At 40.5% G+C, this 17,903-nt stretch overlaps 4 protein-coding genes across 5 annotated transcripts; 1 reads left to right on the plus strand and 3 right to left on the minus strand.

Annotated features, from left to right (window-relative positions):
- Positions 1–538: 538 nt before the first annotated feature.
- On the minus strand, positions 539–4,716 carry ing4 (inhibitor of growth family, member 4). Of its 2 annotated transcripts, none has more exons than XM_072394031.1 (8): positions 4,629–4,716; positions 4,163–4,234; positions 3,278–3,444; positions 3,079–3,193; positions 2,852–2,963; positions 2,611–2,755; positions 1,015–1,076; positions 539–904 (listed from the first exon to the last, which is right to left on the minus strand). In XM_072394031.1, exons 1-8 carry the CDS (start codon positions 4,663–4,665, stop codon positions 865–867), a joined length of 750 nt encoding a protein of 249 aa, XP_072250132.1. In that variant the 5' UTR covers positions 4,666–4,716; the 3' UTR covers positions 539–864. The 2 variants fall into 2 exon arrangements, with proteins under 2 accessions (XP_072250132.1, XP_072250131.1); XM_072394030.1 differs by having other exon boundaries at positions 2,852–2,966; positions 4,629–4,699.
- Positions 4,717–5,435: 719 nt separating this feature from the next.
- nop2 (NOP2 nucleolar protein homolog (yeast)) lies at positions 5,436–12,880 on the minus strand. The gene is made up of 16 exons (XM_072394033.1): positions 12,778–12,880; positions 12,020–12,147; positions 11,851–11,893; positions 11,706–11,770; positions 11,125–11,468; positions 10,343–10,562; positions 10,056–10,255; positions 9,224–9,313; positions 8,375–8,462; positions 8,107–8,247; positions 7,833–7,972; positions 7,649–7,738; positions 7,430–7,552; positions 6,171–6,268; positions 5,945–6,081; positions 5,436–5,866 (listed from the first exon to the last, which is right to left on the minus strand). The coding sequence occupies exons 2-16, from the start codon at positions 12,123–12,125 to the stop codon at positions 5,436–5,438; spliced, it is 2,316 nt and encodes a 771-aa protein (XP_072250134.1). The 5' UTR covers positions 12,126–12,147; positions 12,778–12,880.
- A 221-nt stretch (positions 12,881–13,101) lies between these two features.
- emg1 (EMG1 N1-specific pseudouridine methyltransferase) lies at positions 13,102–14,562 on the plus strand. Its single transcript, XM_072394032.1, has 5 exons — positions 13,102–13,270; positions 13,391–13,492; positions 13,639–13,780; positions 13,871–14,076; positions 14,153–14,562. Exons 1-5 carry the CDS (start codon positions 13,121–13,123, stop codon positions 14,264–14,266), a joined length of 714 nt encoding a protein of 237 aa, XP_072250133.1. The 5' UTR covers positions 13,102–13,120; the 3' UTR covers positions 14,267–14,562.
- A 105-nt stretch (positions 14,563–14,667) lies between these two features.
- On the minus strand, positions 14,668–17,900 carry LOC140316961 (uncharacterized). Its single transcript, XM_072395047.1, has 3 exons — positions 17,663–17,900; positions 15,345–15,637; positions 14,668–15,249 (listed from the first exon to the last, which is right to left on the minus strand). Exons 1-3 carry the CDS (start codon positions 17,898–17,900, stop codon positions 14,758–14,760), a joined length of 1,023 nt encoding a protein of 340 aa, XP_072251148.1. The 3' UTR covers positions 14,668–14,757.
- Positions 17,901–17,903: the final 3 nt, after the last annotated feature.

The following is a 17,903-nucleotide window of genomic DNA, read 5'->3' on the forward strand; positions in this document are numbered from 1 at the left end:
GTGAGCTCACCTGAACACTACCACCTACTGGACAACTATGAACACTACATCACAACGTGAAAGCTGCCATTTCAGATGAATCCAGTTTAAAAAGTGTATTATAACGGAACACACTGAGACAAAAGACGACACAGAAAAAGTTTTGTTTTTTTGAGGTAGTAGCTGTATTAAAATGATTGACAACACAATCATTCCCACGCTCCGGTACCCATGTTTCAGCTACAGAAATTACAATGCTTTTCAAGAAATGTCTTACTACGCAGCACTCGGTCAAATGTTCAAATAAAATGGTTCAACTCACTACCATAATTGACTAATACTGTCAGGATGCAGCATTTGCATTCATATTTGCCCTCTCGTTATACTTAGAAAACAAAACTAGTGTTCCAAGGTTAAACACAAGAAGCTAACCCCGTACAACAAACCAAAAAAGAAATCATCCATGGCCAGTTTTGAGTGAAAATACTTTCAATTTTATGGTTGTACATGTACATACAGTATAGAGTTTTATGGAAACTTCAATTATTAAACCAGTGGGGGCAGTTGTAGTGTTTATTATTCACTTGGACATCAAAATGTAAAAAAATAAGTCACAATAAGAGCACCAAAGGTAACTAAAAAAAAAAAAAAACTAAATTAATGTTATCCATAAAAAAAAAAAAAATCAAACCTTAAATAAATTTGTAACCACTTGGCTCCTTCACACCCACTGCATCAGACCAAGGCAAGGACATAAACCAGAGAAAAGCACCAAATGTTAAGAAAAAGATGAGAAACAAAAGGTTCTAGTCACTAGTGAAGAAATATTCTTCTCATCTTCCATCGGGTCGGTGTCCACGTTTTGTTCCAGAACAACCAGGTGTTTTACTTCCTCTTTCTGTCCTGAGAGCACCGTGGGCAGTACCTGCATAGCATGAATATGAAGTAGGAATTAAAGGTAACAGGCAACAATTCGCACTTTCACTGTACATGCTGACGTGTCCCGAATTTCACCGTTGGTTCGGACTTTCTTACCATTTGCCTCGTGGTTTGGTTGTTAGGCCCACACATGCAAAATGGAACCACTCGATGGAGCACTGGAAAAAAGACAAAAGAACGTAAAAGTACCGCTAAGTATTGTGCAAATGGAGCACTTAGCCCAGACAAAACCAGGCTTTTCAAAACATATAATCCAAAACAAACCGCTCAGAGAGCCTTCACATATTGTATGCTTTGTGTGGCACCTGATAAATCATACTCAATAGTCAATATTATAAAAGGAAAAAAACCAAACACTTGTACTTCAATGTAGCTTTAAAAAAAATCTATTTTACATAGTTTTAATCAAGTGGCTCATTTGTATCTGCAAATCTACAAGCTTCTGTTTCTTTTTCCTGCGATCTTTCTTTTCCTATTTAATCTGACGACAAAAGCTCCTTAGTCGGCAGTAATTAAACATTAAAAATCTCATATTTTTTAGCCCAAATAACAAATTTAGGAGTTCTGTTTCCTGTGACCCTTTTACGCTTTAAAAATGACTTTGATTTTACACTAAACCTTGCCTCATTTAATAGTTACGAGTCTGTTGATATGCAGGGTGGTGCTGCCTCCATCACCTTCTTTCAAACCCAAAACAACTTCTCTTTATGCTATACAACTAGTTTACATATTAGAGTATTAGAGCCATAAATGTTTCAGGAACCGTTTCTGAAGTGCCTGCAGTGCGACAAATCAAAATGTGTCAGATAAAAACGTGCTAGTGGAAACCTTATTGATTCCATGAGGGGAATTACTTTGTCACAAGCATCAGTGCAAAAGGGGGAAAAGCATCAAGAAGTATATATGATTGTTCTGATTTAAATTAGCAAGAGGAACAAACTATGAAGAAAACTAGGACTGTATCTACAGATTGCTGTGTAAAAGATCCAAATAATGCAATGTAAATACAGACAGTGCGAAGAGAGAATAGCTTGTACTGGAGGATGAAAAGATGGCAGCAAGAGTTTATTTATTCACAGATGTGAAGTGCAATGCTGTGTTCAGGGATGTTGGAGAATGAGCTCCTCTGTCCCTGTAGTGCGTTATGGGGGTGGGGACGTTTTGTTTAGCGACTCGTGTTCCTCATCAATGAAAGTGTCCTCGTGTTCTGTCCAATTACATTTCCAGCTTTTTGAATTTGTTCGTGTTGAGCCTGCCGGCATCTCAGGCACTTCTGTGTCTCCCTCAGCAGGCTGCAGCACATTAGACGACACTTGCTCGATAAGCATTGTTGATGGGACTGGTACCTTTGGTTTGTTACACAGAGTCCCCCAACAAAATTATCTTTTATTTACTTGGTATTGCGTGAAACCTCAAGGCTCTGAATCTGTGCTTTTGAGACTAATCGGCACACTACAGAAAAACAAATGCATGGATGTGTTAACAAAGCCAAGAGCCGAGGCTCCCTGTGCACATATGAGCAGGTGCACTCACATGTTGAAACAGGTCAGAATGGGTTATTATTTGTCTCTTTCAACAAATGCAGTAAGTTTTCTGCTGAAATAAAAACACTAATGACACTCAGCATGAAAGCGAAGACGACTGTCGCGATCTCTGACTGAGACTGAAAGATGGCCAGAAAACGAAACTCACATCAGTGTTGTCACAGCCGATCATCTCGCCGTAAGACACCTGATGACACAGGCAGTAGGTGGGCTCATTGGGGTCCACAGGCATGTCCAGGACATCAGATGGGTGCACGTTCCCAAAGTTGGAGGAAGGGCTGTTGAATTCCCCTCTGATGATGGAGAAAAATATATCATCAACAGGAATTGGGAGAATGACAATAACACTAAAAACAATTCACACGATCATCACCAATAACACAACATACGGTTGTAGGAGTTTGACTTTCTTCTGTGCACTCTTGGGGCTGCCATCTTCATCTGAACTCTTCACTTTAGACCTTGTTTTCGCTGCTTTCTTTTCTTTTTGTCTGGAGTCTCCTGCAATCCCGAAAAAAACCCAACAAAGTACGCCACTCAGTACAGATTCTTCGAAACCGACAAGGTGGTCATCACAAAGCCGAGTGGCTGCAGAGTAAATGGAGCGTACACACACCTTTCTTCCCCTTACTTGAGGTGGAATCATAGTCTGTGCTCTCAATCTGCTTTTCTTTCAGGTCCGCCTCAAACCGAGCCAGATCTGTGTCGAGACGTCTGATGTGTTTGTCGACCTGCGAAAAAAAAGGAAACAGTTTTATCGATTATACTGAGAACACATGTCTACAACATAATGTGTTTATTCTCAAAGTACCAACCATTTCATATGTCTGCATGGCCAGCTGCACTTTATCGTCCCCAAACTCCTTGCATTTACTGTAGGATTGCTGAATCTGCCTCAGTATGGACAGCTTTTGCTCGGAGGAAAGAGTGCGGGCGTTCGCTGTGTATTCTTTGGCCAGAGAGTCGATCTGTCCTTTTAAATCTGCAAAAATAAAATAAAGAAATATTTAAACAGTTTTGTTATTACAATCAAATTTCTAATGAATACAATAATACTTAAACTGACTAGGTCAACATTCCCTAAAATCATCATAGCCCATTACTGGAAATTATTGAAAGGATTTAACTTGTATAACTTAGGTGTAACATGTACTATCCAATGAACCTGTGCTGCACAAACCTTTTGGCTAAGTGCTAAAACATGACATTTCTCTGTCTTTGATTCCCAATCACAGGCTATGTGCTGTAGGGTGTAGAGTGCAATCAATTTAAAACTTCACAATTAAGGTTTTGTAATCTAAAGAAGTAAAGATATCCAAGGGTTCACAAGAAAAAGGCAAAGACAGATCAGAAATTATTTTGTATGACGAATGTTTATAATTTCATGATCTACTCACTCCTCTGGGGTCCCTTAATGGGTCCGTTTACCAACTTCTGAATCTTTGGGTTAGTTTTAAAAGTTTAAAACTATCTAAAACACATTAAGAGACAAATATCCTCCAGTTTAATCATGTTGGGGTCCTTTTAAGTAGTTTGGTTACATTTGAGGATGTGAATGCTATCAAACTGTGCTTTTGCAGCAATGATAAAAAGGGCTCTAATCTCAAAGGTTTTTATCTTAACATGACAGGTCTTACTTAGAGGTTGGTCTGTGTCTTCACACTGAAATTAATGCACATTTTAGAGTCCAATAATCTCACCCTCTGTGCGTTGATCGAGATCCCTCATTAAATTGAAGTTCCTCTGCAACTCGAAGGGAAGGTTTTCTATGCCTGGTGTGGCGGAAGGGATTGATTGTCAGTGAAATCATGAAACAATAAAATAAAAACGTGAACACAGAGGACAACACAATCTTGTATGCAAATTCATACTCTGAACTATCTTAATTCAACAAGTGACATATAGACAAATGACTTGTGTGTTAAGCGAATCTGAAGCACGAGTATGACAGTATGTAGCAGCATCCTTTCTCAGTGCTTGGTGCGATGCTATATTCCAGCAATTAGACCGAGCCTAAACCCGCTAACCGTTAGAGAACGGTTAAAGCATTCTGTACCGGGTTGATGGCCGACCAGGGTCAACGGTTCGTAAGGAAAAACTAAATATGCAATAGCAATTTAGGGTAAAACATGTTCCAGCGCTCCTGGAGCTGGAAAAACAACTTACTGTCCAAATAATGCTCCAAATACATCCCCGCCGCCATCTTGGAAAATGTAAACAACACAGCTTCCGTTTGGAAATGGTTTAATCTGATTGGCTGGTTGACTCTCCAGGACAAACTCTACTCCAAACTGCTAAATATTTCAGGCGATCGTGTTCCGCTTTGCATAAATGCACTTAATTAATCAAAACTGTAAGTCTGTATATCGGTATGCTGCAGCTGCACCCTCGAATAATCAATTGGTTACGACTTAAAACAGCAACATCTCACTTTTAATCATCTAAAACAGTAACTGTTTCTCATCTGCATAATGACGTCCTTAAGTTAAGTTCACTTCTGTGCAAATTTCAGTCTTTCGGATGCTTAAATTTCATAGGTGACTGAAATTAGAGTCACACCTTGCAAAAGTGAACTGCCATGTCAGAAATATTTGAAAATGGTCTAAAATTCAATTAGAGTATTGATTAATTAGGTGATCAAAACATTCAGACAAGTACAACATGGTACAATTAATGACATAATCAACAAGTGATGGGAAAAATCTTTTAAAACATTTATTATCTTATGGAGTTGAATTTATCTAACAAACATAATGAATATTCTGTAATACAAATAAAAAAAAAAAGAAAAGATGTGTTTCCAATCCATCAGTACAGCCATGTTACAGTCACATTTGACACAAACTGCTCTGAAAAGACAACAGAACAAACCGACTTGAACCCTTTAAATGGACAGAAACGGAGTTTCAATAAAACTCTACAAAGTTCTTATGTAATGAGGAACATTTTTACACACCGTCCACTTGTCACTCTTTATTTGTTTTTGCCCAACATGTGCTTCAACTTGTTGAATTTATTCTTTCCCATTCTGTTCTTCGCGTTCATGGATATTTTTCTCTTTTTGACTTGCTTTTTCTCAAATCTGCTTCCCTCTTTTTTGTCAGCTTTGGGCGCTTTACTCTCATCAGCTTTCTCCACCACAGGCTTCTTGGTCTCTGCACCCTTCACAGTCTCTCCATCCATCTTGGCGATCTTTGCTTTCTTTGGCCCAGTGTGCGAGTTCTTTTTTCCTGTTGACTTCACGTTCGCCGACTTCAAAGCAGCTGTTCCGTTTGCTTTGGCGTTGTGCTTTAAGCCGCCAGCCTTTGTCGGGGCAGTCTTCTGCGTCTTGTTGCTTTTGGATGGTTTCTCTATTGAAGAGTCTGTAGCTACTGTAGCTTCAGGAGCCTCTGTTTTTTCTTCTTCTACAGTGGGAACAAACACAGAGGGTTAGTTCATTATAAACAGGGAATATCATCACAATCAAAGTTGAAAATAGTTACCTTTTCCTGCAGGTGCAGCTGGAACTACATTGGAGAACTTTTTGAACTTGGCCACAAAAAATCCATCCATGTTGTGGGAATGGGGGTAAAATCGCCGTGTGAGTCGCAGAGAAGGATGGAATCTCAATTCTTTGAAACTAAAAGAAAATACAATAAGTTTGTGGTGATGATAACAGAATTTGCCACCCAACAGCTACTGATATCGAACACTGGATACTTTATTTACTTCGTAAAGCCTTCCTTGCCGAAGTCCAGTCCTGTGGGAACTAATTTGATATTCCTTTTCTTCAAAGCGTAGTTCACCACCCACTCATTCTCCTCCACCTATTGGAAAATGTAATGTAATTTGATTACTATCCAAGCTGAATCGATCACCAAGTGGTAATCACCTTTAAACAAAAAGTAGAGGAATGGTTAAAAGATTCAGCAGAAATAGCATCTTGCAGGTGTTTTGTGTAACTGATATTTAGGACCGAAATGACTTATTCTGGATTTTTAAAGCCGATTCAAATGTGGGCTTTCAACCTTTTGAGCCACTCGTTGGTGGGTTTGCAAGTGTGGTGACCATTTTCCTTTTTAAAACATCGTCTTATCATTCAACTCTGTCACAGATGTCCTTACAGTCACAATTTGATATGCCTATATGATTTTTTTTTTGGATCTGTGATAAAATCGTCTACTTTTACTGTAGCTGGACATCTCTTCAGATGCTTCCACATTGGAGTGGCACAGAGCAGAGGGTGCACACACAAACTGCGTCCAAATTCAGTAACAGCTGCGAGGTGACTGTATCCAGGAAGGAGACCGATTTTTTTTCTTTTACAAGATGCATCTGTCAAGCTGTCAGAGGAAAGCCGCGGCCTCGTCAGGGGGAGGAGACAAGCAGCAATTTAGAGAGTGTAGGTTCATATTATCCTCAGGGCAGGACAGGAGAACGGAGTTTAGACTCGTTCAGGAGCTTCACACCTGTGCAATGACCGCTTCCAGGTGTATTTAAAGCTGAGAATAAGAGCATTTAGACAGTCTGTTGGGGAGAATCGTACCACAAAATTGAGAACAAACTTTAGGCTGAGAGGAGGCTGTCAGATTCTCTCCAATATGACGCGCTTCACCCAAAGGTGAACATGTTTTAACTTCAGAACAGAGCTCGAGGATGACGCCCACTACCTCCAGACGCAGTGCTCACACAAAGACAGGACAGGGTTTCTAATGCTTTTGGAGATTTTAACTCTCAGACCACTGTGTGTAAGAAAGTTTTAATGATCTGGATGGATTTGAAGGTTTGATAAGTGTAGGTGTAGGTGTTTACTTCCTTTTATGACTGAGGTTTTTTCAAACATCTGAAGCATAAAAGGACTAAACTGTTGATTTTATGTGCAAACGGTACACTACCTTTATTAGCAGCCACTTTTTCAGAATATCGAGTGTTTTCTTGATCAACATGACGGTAAACACACACTAAACCAATTCTGAATGAACACTTACCATTATTGAACACGTGCAGTAGACCAGATATCCTCCAGAGGGAGACTCAGCATTCACAGAGTCGATGGCAGACAGGAGCAGCTCCTTCTGCAGGTGAGCAGAGCGCTGGATATCTGCCTCATCCTGTCAATGGAATGTTAGAGGAAGATACGTATGGTTGCATTATCATGACTCAAATATCTGTAAGAGTACACACACAGGCAGTGAATGTTATTGTACCTTACTGGTCTTCACAGCTGGATCTTTAGCAATGACTCCTGTGCCTGAGCACGGTGCATCAAGCAGCACTCTATCGAATCCACCCATTACCTTCAAGCACAATTTGAACAGGTTAGTACACCTGAATCTGTAATAAATCCAGACCAAACACGTACTGCGAATCAATACTCAACATGCACATTACCTTTGGGAACTGCCTGCCATCATAATTGCTGACCACAGTGTTGGTGACCCCCAGACGGTGAATATTTCCAACCACACTCTTCAATCTTTCAGCGTTGGCATCATTAGCCACGATCACTCCTGTGTTTCTCATCAACTGAGCTGCGGGTGGAAACATTAACACATTAGGCCTTTCATTTTCAAACTCATTTTAAGTCGGCATTTACCACACAGATTACAGTTTGTCACACCTCGGTTGGACACATCAAACAAAGAGCAAAGGCAGCACAACTTACATATATAGGTGGTCTTTCCCCCTGGAGCCGAGCTCATGTCCAACACCAGCTCTCCCTCTTGTGGTGAGAGCGCCATGACTGGCAGAAAGCTGGAGGCCCCCTGCAGCATGTAATGACCAGCCAAATACTCTGGGGTCGCACCTGTTTAGACAGAAGGGAAGATTTACAGTTAAAGCTCTTTTGGCTGCAGTCGGTCTCTGATATTCTCCAGTGAACATCTTCAATGGCTTAAATCAGAATGCTGAAATGAAAAAAAAATTTATCTTACCGACTGGTACTGAGGAGTCGAAGATAACCAAACCAACTTTAGACCATTTCCCCAGTGGATCAAGGTTCACTCCTCTGTTAATCAAAGCCTGAACAAGGAAAAACATAAAATAAGAAGTTCAAAATGTCAGCACTTTAGTACCAAACAAAGTTCATAAGGGCTTTAAGTCTGTGTTTTTCTCAACAATCTTTCCTCTGATCATCTTTGAACTTGGCAGGTGTGTTTCTGGGGCTTTAACGATGAGCAGTGCCAACTGAATAAGGGTCTTGCATACTGTGGCTAAAAGATATTCCCGTTTAGCTCTCACAACTACCAGTTGTCCACATACGAATCTGTTAGGGAACATTTACAAATTACAGCTGTGCCTCTCATAGCCACAAATAAATTCTCAACCTGTGACAAACTGGTAGTGGAAAGTGGGGGAAATAGCAAAATAAAAAGCCATTAAGGCTCTCATCATATATGACGACACCCAGGATGGTTATGTCATAGCAGATTATTTAGAAACAGCCAGTATTAACATTAAGTTCCCTTCTCTGGCTCATTTAATGCATTTTGTGTTCGTTAAGAGTCTGAAAGGCTTTCACAACTAATGAACAACTAAAATTTCAGCCTTTATCTGTTTTTTAAAAGAGACATTCGTACCTTATATACAGAAAATAACCTGGGTTGCCAAAACAGGCACTGCATTGTGTTATCGTTTCAATTCTGATCACAAAACAATACGTTACGATTTCATATGTCATCCGAAACAAGTTAACCCACAAAGAACGCATGTCTACTTCATATTGTGTATTCAAATATTATCATTGGATTTTTAATTCCACAACTCCCAGTCAGAGCGGTTACCTGTGCAAGGTCCCGCCTTCTCGTTTTCAGTGTGTTGGTGCGAATGGTGACAGGTCTCTGGATCTCATTGGCTTCAAGGAAGTCAACCAGCTGTTGACAAGAAAGACAATGAAGTCACCTTTAAAACGTCCAAATAGTTTTGGCACATTCAATCATTAAGGTAAGTACACACGAACACGGGTATTTATTTGTTTTCCTCCTTCCTTCCAAAGGACAAAAAACGTCCACACGACTACCTACAAAAACTGTCACGTTATCTCAGATTGCCTGCTAAATAGTTGAGTTAGCAACTTTTCTGATAGAATCGATAGATGATCTCATCAGTTTTCTTCCCCCGAATGTGATTAATACAGATCAATACAGCCGCTTTATTCTTAAAGACGGTCCAACAAATAGACGTCCAATCGAGTCTTATCAAAAGCTGAGGACGCTGGCCGGTTTGTGTTGGATTATCTAGCAGTAAACTGTCTCACCTGCTGAGTAAATGCACATGTGCAAACATGTCAAAACAAGCTAAATCTTGATGGCGTCTCCTGTCGCCACATCACCAAAGAGTAATTTGGCACATATTCTGACATCGGACCAAGAAGGACGGCGCACAAGCCAAAAACCACAGTTTTCCCGTCCACGCACAAACGTTTAACCACTAAGCTCAAATCTTAACCCTGGAAGCTGCTTTTAACTGTGTTTACATGTGAAAGACAGATGCAAACGTATAGAAAAATCTGCAGTTAACAAAGAACCTGTGCTCGTGTGTTCTGGGGCCTTAGTCTACCTAATTAGGAAAAGAGAATTCGAGTTTCATTGATTTAGGAAGAAAAAAAAAAAACACCTCTGAAAGAGGGAAGAGGTCCATTAGTTTCTCAATGAGGAAGTCGTTGTAGCTGTAATAGGTACAGAGATCTTTCCTCAGAAGAGAGAGGTATTCTATTCGGTCTTTGCCCTCCTCCCTTTTTGCTGAGAAATTACAAAGGACGTCAATGTTGTCCTTTATTCTTTGGTGGATTGTCTTCAGGTCCAGAGACAGGAGACCTATAAACAAACAAAAGAGAATCAAGATTTCACTCTGCAGAACAACTGATTTTGCTGCAGTAAACGAGAAGTAATGAGTTCACTCACCCTCCTTCTCACGTTCCTCTGCATCAGGCAGCCTGAATTTGTCTCCCTCATCTGTGTTGGTTTGAACTGTGTCATCCTCATCCATGTCAGCATCTGATTCCTGTTCATCTTCATCATCGTCCTCCTCCTCCTCATCATCATCTTCTTCTTCGTCACTCCCCAGAGCCAACGATTCTTTCTGCTTTTTCTCTTTTTTTGCGGCACGTTCAATGGGAAGAAGCTGAATGTGGAAAAAACACAAAAAAATGGAGTTGTAGTTGTGCCGTTTTTTCACACATTTCTCCCACATTTATCATTTGTCAACTATAAAAAAAAGTCCTGATTTTGCAGCAGCTCCTGAAGTACTGCTTTAACTTTAAACTGCAAAACTGGAGGAACTTTTCGAACAATATAAATAAATGGATCCGCAAACTTGTAGTTAGGAAACCTGGAAGGCTGCTTTGGATTTTCAGTGCACATAAAAGAGAAATTGCCTGAAATGTATCGTGTCAGACCCAGGCTTCTCTCTCCTTTGCTTGTCTGTGTCATTATGTCAAATACTTGAATATAACCAAAGTTGGAGACACACCAAACAAAGAATAAGCACCTGCACCACACTCAGTTAATTCTGACCAATCAGCTGACTAATTAAAGGGATTGCCTTAAAGGGTCAGGAGCTGGAACTGTGAGTTTCAGACAGAAGATGAAAAAAGAAGAAAAAAAAAAGGTTGCTAGTGCAATCTAGTGCACCTACTAAATAAATAAGAACTCATCACATGTTGCAGCTTAACCATTTTACTTACATCCTCTCCATCACTGTCCTCTTCCTCTGCTTCATCTCCACTGCCATCATCTAGTGCACCGTAGTCATCAACCATTTCTTCATCATCATCATCATCATCATCATCATCATCCGCTTCGTCGTCATTGTCACTGTCATCATCGTCCTCCTCCTCCAGTTTTTTCACTTCTACTTTTTCACTCTTCTTTTCTTTGTCCTTTCCTCCTTTCTTCACAGGCTGCTGCTGCTCCTCCTCCTCCTCCTCATCCTCCCAGTGCTCCTCACTGTCATCCTCACTTTCAGGTTCGCCAATTTCCCGCTTCCTCTTTGCTGGTTTCAGCCATTTGCTGTTTTCATCAGTGAATCCTTCACAGAAAAAAACAAAAAGAGAAACAATGCACCAAAATGTTTAGTTTTCTGAAACTTAAAAATTTTAAACTGTGATCTTAAAGAGGTAGAAAACACATTTAAAGGCAAATGCAAAAACAATCAACAGCTTCCAAACAAGTCAACATATAGAGATCAGACAGTCCATCACGGATGTCAGTTGGCCATTATACAGTAATAAAAATGTGTGCTGCACACTGAGGTGGATGTAGATACCTTTCTTAAGCTTCTCTGCAGCAACAACTTTAGACTTCTGCGTATTCTGAACTCTCTTTGCAGCTCTGAAAATGAATGAATATGAATGAACAACTTTCACTCAGTGTAGAGGTATCAAATGTTATGCCATCAGTCTGCATCTTACCTTTTCCTCGCTCGACTTGACAGACGTTTTGTCTCTACTTCCTCTGCAAAGAGAAAAATGTTGTATTTTTTGTTATGAACAAGCCACAGTGTTGCAGCCAGCATGACTTAATAAAACTGATTAATTCAACGCGACAAGTTATTTATAAAAGCTGACAAAGGGTTCTTACCTTCAGTTAAAAACTTAGCCAACTCGACCTCTGCTCCCTTCTGCTTTCTGGCTTTCTTACCCGGCCCTCTCTTCACTTTAGTGGTGGGATCCAACTTCCGACCCATGACTATGAGCTACTCAAACAGCCTGAAAAACAGAAGGCAGCAAGGTTGTGAACAACAATAATGATACAGTGGAAGAGTGATCCTATTGCTGCTCTGACTTTACAGAGTACTACTCAATATTGCTGTTATTTTTGACAACATACAGTGCACAGGTTTCCCAACAAAGTCCAGCAGATACAAGACTTCTACTGGGCTATAAGATCTTAAATACAGTTAAGTTTTTGGTTTAGGCCTACAAGTCAGTAGGTGGTCTGGGGAGTCAGATTATGACGGACAGCAGACATGTTTTATGACGAATCAAGCAGTGTGAATCAGAGGCACTGTTTGAGAAGAACTGAATCCTTAGTGTGACGAATAAGGGTATTACCCTAAGTATCCTTAAATTTTACACGTATCTATTTCTTGCTTGTACTTCTGGCTAGTTCGTGGCTACTTAATGGTGGATATACAACTACCAAAATGTAAAAGAATAAGATGATAGCTTTAACCGTTTCTAAGTGACAGACAAGAGTCGTTGCAAAATAATGATCGTTTACACAGCGTCTGCTACGTGAGCGCACGCGGTTATTAAAAAGTTGAAACTTTAGTGATGATACCTCAGCGAGTCTTCGGCTGGAGGAACAAGTTTAGCACTAATTCTTCAAATACTCACCAATAATTTGATACTTTCTGACACGACTTCAGTTTGTACGATGTAGCAGACTTCTTTCCACACGTGAAATTCCGCTCCGCACGTTGCAAGAGTACATCCGGCGCACAAAGGTGACGGAATAGGGTCACATGCGCGTGCAGACGCTAGGTCGTTCATATTTTTTTTCAAATGATTAATGTAATTAATACATAAAGATAAATACTGTTAAAATACTTAAGCTGTAATTAAAAGTTGTTACATACAAAAATTTACTGCTGAACAAGTAACCCACCCACGCTGGAAAGCGTTGTTTTGTCATGACGTCCTCATTCTGCGACTAACGGAGGAGGCAAGAGCAGACATCATGGCGGCTCCAGATGGTAAGAAGCGTGGTCTTGAACATTTGGACGAATATGAACCAAAACCAGCCAAACACCTCCGCAGCCTTCATGACCGAATGGCAGAGAGGAGACTGGTTGTTATTCTGGAGGGAGCTTCACTCGAAACAGTGAAGGTAAACATCAGAGTCGTGTTGTGATGCACGTTGAACCTGCCCATGTCAGCAATCAGCTGGTGCCATTAATGGTTTTAAAGGCAATCGATACATTTTATTGTTGTGTTTTCTATCACCCAGGTCGGGAAAACCTTTGAGTTGTTAAACTGTGACCAGCACAAAAATATGATCGTCAAAAGTGGAAGAGACCCAGGACATATAAGACCAGATATCACGCATCAGGTGACAAATCATATTCATGAGTGCAGCTGTTTTCTTCACCTACAACCTCATGCTTGTGTTTGTTGTCTTTTACTAGGCAGTGAGTTTGTAAAGTTACGTGGGACATCACGGGTAAATAATTTTGGCCTTAAACTGATTAATTCCAGTGTCTGCTCATGCTGATGGACAGTCCGCTGAACAGGGCAGGCCTGTTGCAGGTTTACATCCACACAGAGAAAAACGCATTAATAGAGATCAACCCACAGACCCGCATCCCAAGAACCTTCACTCGCTTCTGTGGCCTGATGGGTAAGCTATTTTGTTCCTTTTTGTCACATGCTTAAACAACGCCTCCCCCCTCGTCGGCTGCTCCTAATATTTCTTCTTTATCTACCTTAGTGCAGCTGCTGCACAAGCTGAGTGTCCGGGCATCTGATGGTCCGCAAAAGCTGCTGAGGATGATTAAAAATCCTGTTTCTGACCACCTGCCTCCGGGCTGCCCTCGTATCGCCACCTCCTTCTCTTCTGGGGAAGCCGTCAGCGCCCGGACTTTGGTGCCAGAGGGACCTGCTGCAGTGGTGATCGGAGCATTCGCACATGGAGCGGTGAGAAACCGATACACACAGTAGCTGTTTCGAGGCTCTAAGTTACGAATCTGGCTAATTCGCGTGTTTTTATCAGGTGAACGTGGACTACACGGAGAAGACTGTGTCCATCAGTAACTACCCGCTCTCTGGAGCACTGACCTGTGCCAAGATCTGCTCCGCCTTTGAAGAAGTGTGGGGCGTCATGTGACAAACATATCAAAATAAACTGATAAATACCGACTGAACAGAACAAGTGGCATAAATGGACCTCATTCCTGAAAGAAAGACTGGCCCAAACATCCAGTGATGCCACACAGACTACAGACATCTATCCTGCTACACACTGTGCTGGTTGTGTATTCTTATGTATTGGTGGAATTTAAAGTGGTTTTGTACCCAGTATTGCCTTTCCATGTAAAAACATGAATGTTTTTCTTCTATTGTTATCAGTGCTGAGTTTGGAGGTTTTATAGAATAATTACATTAAAATGTATTATCAGGTAATGAGTGTTTTTTGTTTGTTTTTTCCTTTACAGTTTAGAAGCAAAGCATAGTGGTGAAAGTTCTTGTGGAGAGATAACTTAGGACACTTAAGTAACTTTAGGACACTTCAGTATTTTTGACACATCTGATCCATCAAAGAACAATAAACAGTTTCAGTTTGCTGCAGAGGATTCTGTTTATTGCTGCTCACTAATCCTAGTAGTAAGCTCTTCTCCTGCCATTTCGTCTGTGCTGCGACTTTCCTCTTGTTTTGGGAAGCCTCCGTCTTGGCGGTTGTCTTCTCCGAGAAGATTTATATGGATGTTGGTCGTGCTTTGGTTGACGTCTCTGAAACCTTTTAGCTTTCCTTGGTGACTTTCGTGCTTGTGCGGCTTGGTTCTTTGCAGGTCTACGTTTCTTACCGACAGCTTTTCTTCTTGGTTTGGTTGCCTGTCTTTTTTGACTGAGTGATTTGGCTGCTGGTTTGCGAGTTTTGCCTGGTTGTTTGTGTGATTTGGCTGGTGCTTTTTGGGTCTTGCCTGTTGGCTTGCAGGATCTGCCCTTTTGTTTGGGAGTCATTCTCTGTCCTTTCTGCGACCTTTCTGCTCCTTTGAGGAATTTCTGGGTTGCGGTGCTCTGCTTTACCTCCCCTTTTGGTTTCGAAGATTTCGCAGTGTTTGCCTTAACTCGAGTTGTATCTGTGAGCTTCTGGTTTGATAGAGTAAAAAAGCGTTAGAAATAAAACTCATTGAGAACACAACAAAGTGACACGTTACCAACTTAAATGATGAAATGCATCTTACGCTACTGTTGAGTCTGAATGATGCATTTCTTGTAGTTCGCACGAGGGTCTCGCTGTTAACCAGCCTTTTGGCCACCACGTTCACCTGCCTGTTGTTCTTGGTGACGTCGTAACCCTCAGCTGCCAGAGTCTGTTTGAGCTCTGCCATGGAGATACCGCCTCTATGTTTGCACTTGGAGACGACACTGAGTATGAGCCTGGAGACCTGTGGCGAGGCCAGCTTTGGGGAGTTTGCTTTGGGTGCATTGTTAGCCTCTGTTTGAATCTGATGCTTGAAAAGACGCACCGGAGTCTCTGTTAGATAGAGAGGTTGTCACAGTTACAGTTTACAGGTGTATTCTCTTTATAATATCCACAACAAAAGATAATAAAATAAAAACCATTGAGGTGGAGCCTCAGCAAAGGTACTCTCGTAAGTTATATAGTAGCTGACATTTCTCTTGTCAGGAGGCAGCAGGATGAACACACTGTGGTTTGGTGAGTTTTATCTCGTAGTATCCCAGGCTTTGAGCCAACACCTCACTGATATCGCTGATCACGTGTGCCGTGCAGTTAGAATCTTTCTGTACTGACTGTACACATCCCACGCCAATTTGCGGTATTTCCAGTTGGGATGATGTATAACATTTACAAAAACTTGGCATGGGAGTTTATATGGAACAAGATTTGTAATAATATGATCAAACTTCTGAAACAACAAACAAAAATCTAGATTTTTTTTTTTTTAGAGAAAATAAGCATCACTGCAGCAAAGAAGTTAAACTTTGCAAACAAGTGTTGGTGAAACACACCAATACCAAATTCCCTTTATTCCTGCTGTGTGTTTCTCAGCACTCCACGCTCATCCACTTTATTTGCCAGTGATTTGATATTCCCTGTTACAATTAGGAGAGAAACTGGTTTAAACTTCCTTCTCCTTGCTCTCTGGTTTGCTCCCAACCTCCATCGTCAACATCTGCCCTTAAACTCGACTGGATTTGGAGTTAAAATGCTCAATCGACTGCTCCCACATGTACACTACCTTACCTCTGGCAAGGTTACACGCCATAAGATGTGCTAGCAAAAATAATTCACGCAGCTGAGCATTCAAACCTACTTTTTTTTTTTTTTTTTTTTTAAAAGATGCAATATGTCCAAGCTGCTACTAGTTTGGTGCTACTGCAAAACTCAGAGTAAAGTTTTCTAAATAAGGTATGAAGTATTATTAAAGAAAGAATTTAAGCATTTTTCCTTTTAAGAAACTGTTTTCTTGTCTTAAAATAGCTCTGATAAATGAGCATTATGTTAGAAAAAGATAAATCAAAGCTACAGGAAGTGACAGTTATCCAAAGAATTATTATAAAGTATTATTCTTCAATGCATCTATTTTTATTATGTTTAATTATTCTTTCTTCTTTCATTTTTAAGCTAATATTTACCAAACAATTTCTTCAATATTTTCATTCACAGTGTTTTAAGTGCAACTTGCAGTGACTTAAATATACTGAATTTTAATGGGAATTTATAAAATCCTATCACCCTCGAGGCAGGCAGCCTGCAGCAGTAGCACTGAACATGATGTGTTTTTCTTTGCAACGTCTTGAGATATTTCTATTATGGTCTGTATCCTGTGATGCTGGAAGGACTTTAGCTCTTTTACATCTGTTATGATGCATAACCACGGCAACAGAAAATGTGTTAACCTGTTGACAATTGAGCTTTCCAAAGCGCAAGAAATGCCTGGAATAAGGCCTAAAATCAAGATGAGTTGAAGGGGAAATGTCTTGGATGGAAAGCAGGAACAGAGTGGAGAAAAAAGGGAAAGATGGTTTAAATAATTTCTTCTCTTGATCATCATGGGAAGTGTGAGGTCACTGGTAGATAAAATGGATAAACCTGGACCACAGTAGGAATATCTGGACCAAATCACATTGTGTTTTTCATTAAGACCTGACTGTAACTATAACACCTCTCAACTCAGCTTTAAGACTCTACAGAGAGACAGTAGTAAAAGAGGAGAGTTACAGTGCTTCCTACAGATAGTGTAATCTATCTGTAATATCCCTGTAACAGCGTTTCTCTGTGCTACACTTAAACTTTCTAAATCTTTTATCAGTTGATTTATATGTAATATTGTTTTCAATCTATAACAATAGAATATCTTTAATAATAATTAATACTACAGCTTTATAATTTCCCTTTGGGGATGAATGACATGTTATTGAATTTAAAAATATTAAATTAAATGCTCGAGTATCCTAGCAACCTATTAGCTAGCGTTAGCTAAACTAGTGCCACAGCAGTTAATGTAGCTAATATCTTAACCGTGACTGTACTCACTTGGCAGAGAAACTTTCCCCTGTCCTTTTGGCTCCTCCTGAGGCCGGATGACCCGTTTCAGCAGCCGCCCCAAACGTTTGGCTCCTGCTTTTCCAAGGCCTTTACCTGTCGGAGTTTTAGTGGGTTTTCCTGTCCGTTTATTCAGTTTCAACTGCGCGTTTTCTCCCGATTTAATCCTGGTAGCTTTTCCAGCCGCACCTCTTAGAGCTACTTTTTTCGTTGGCGCTTTACTCCGCATTTT

Source organism: Leuresthes tenuis, unplaced genomic scaffold (genome assembly GCF_036924035.1).
Source record: "Leuresthes tenuis unplaced genomic scaffold, fLeuTen1.0.hap1 SCAF_10, whole genome shotgun sequence".
Taxonomy (NCBI): Eukaryota; Metazoa; Chordata; class Actinopteri; order Atheriniformes; family Atherinopsidae; genus Leuresthes; species Leuresthes tenuis.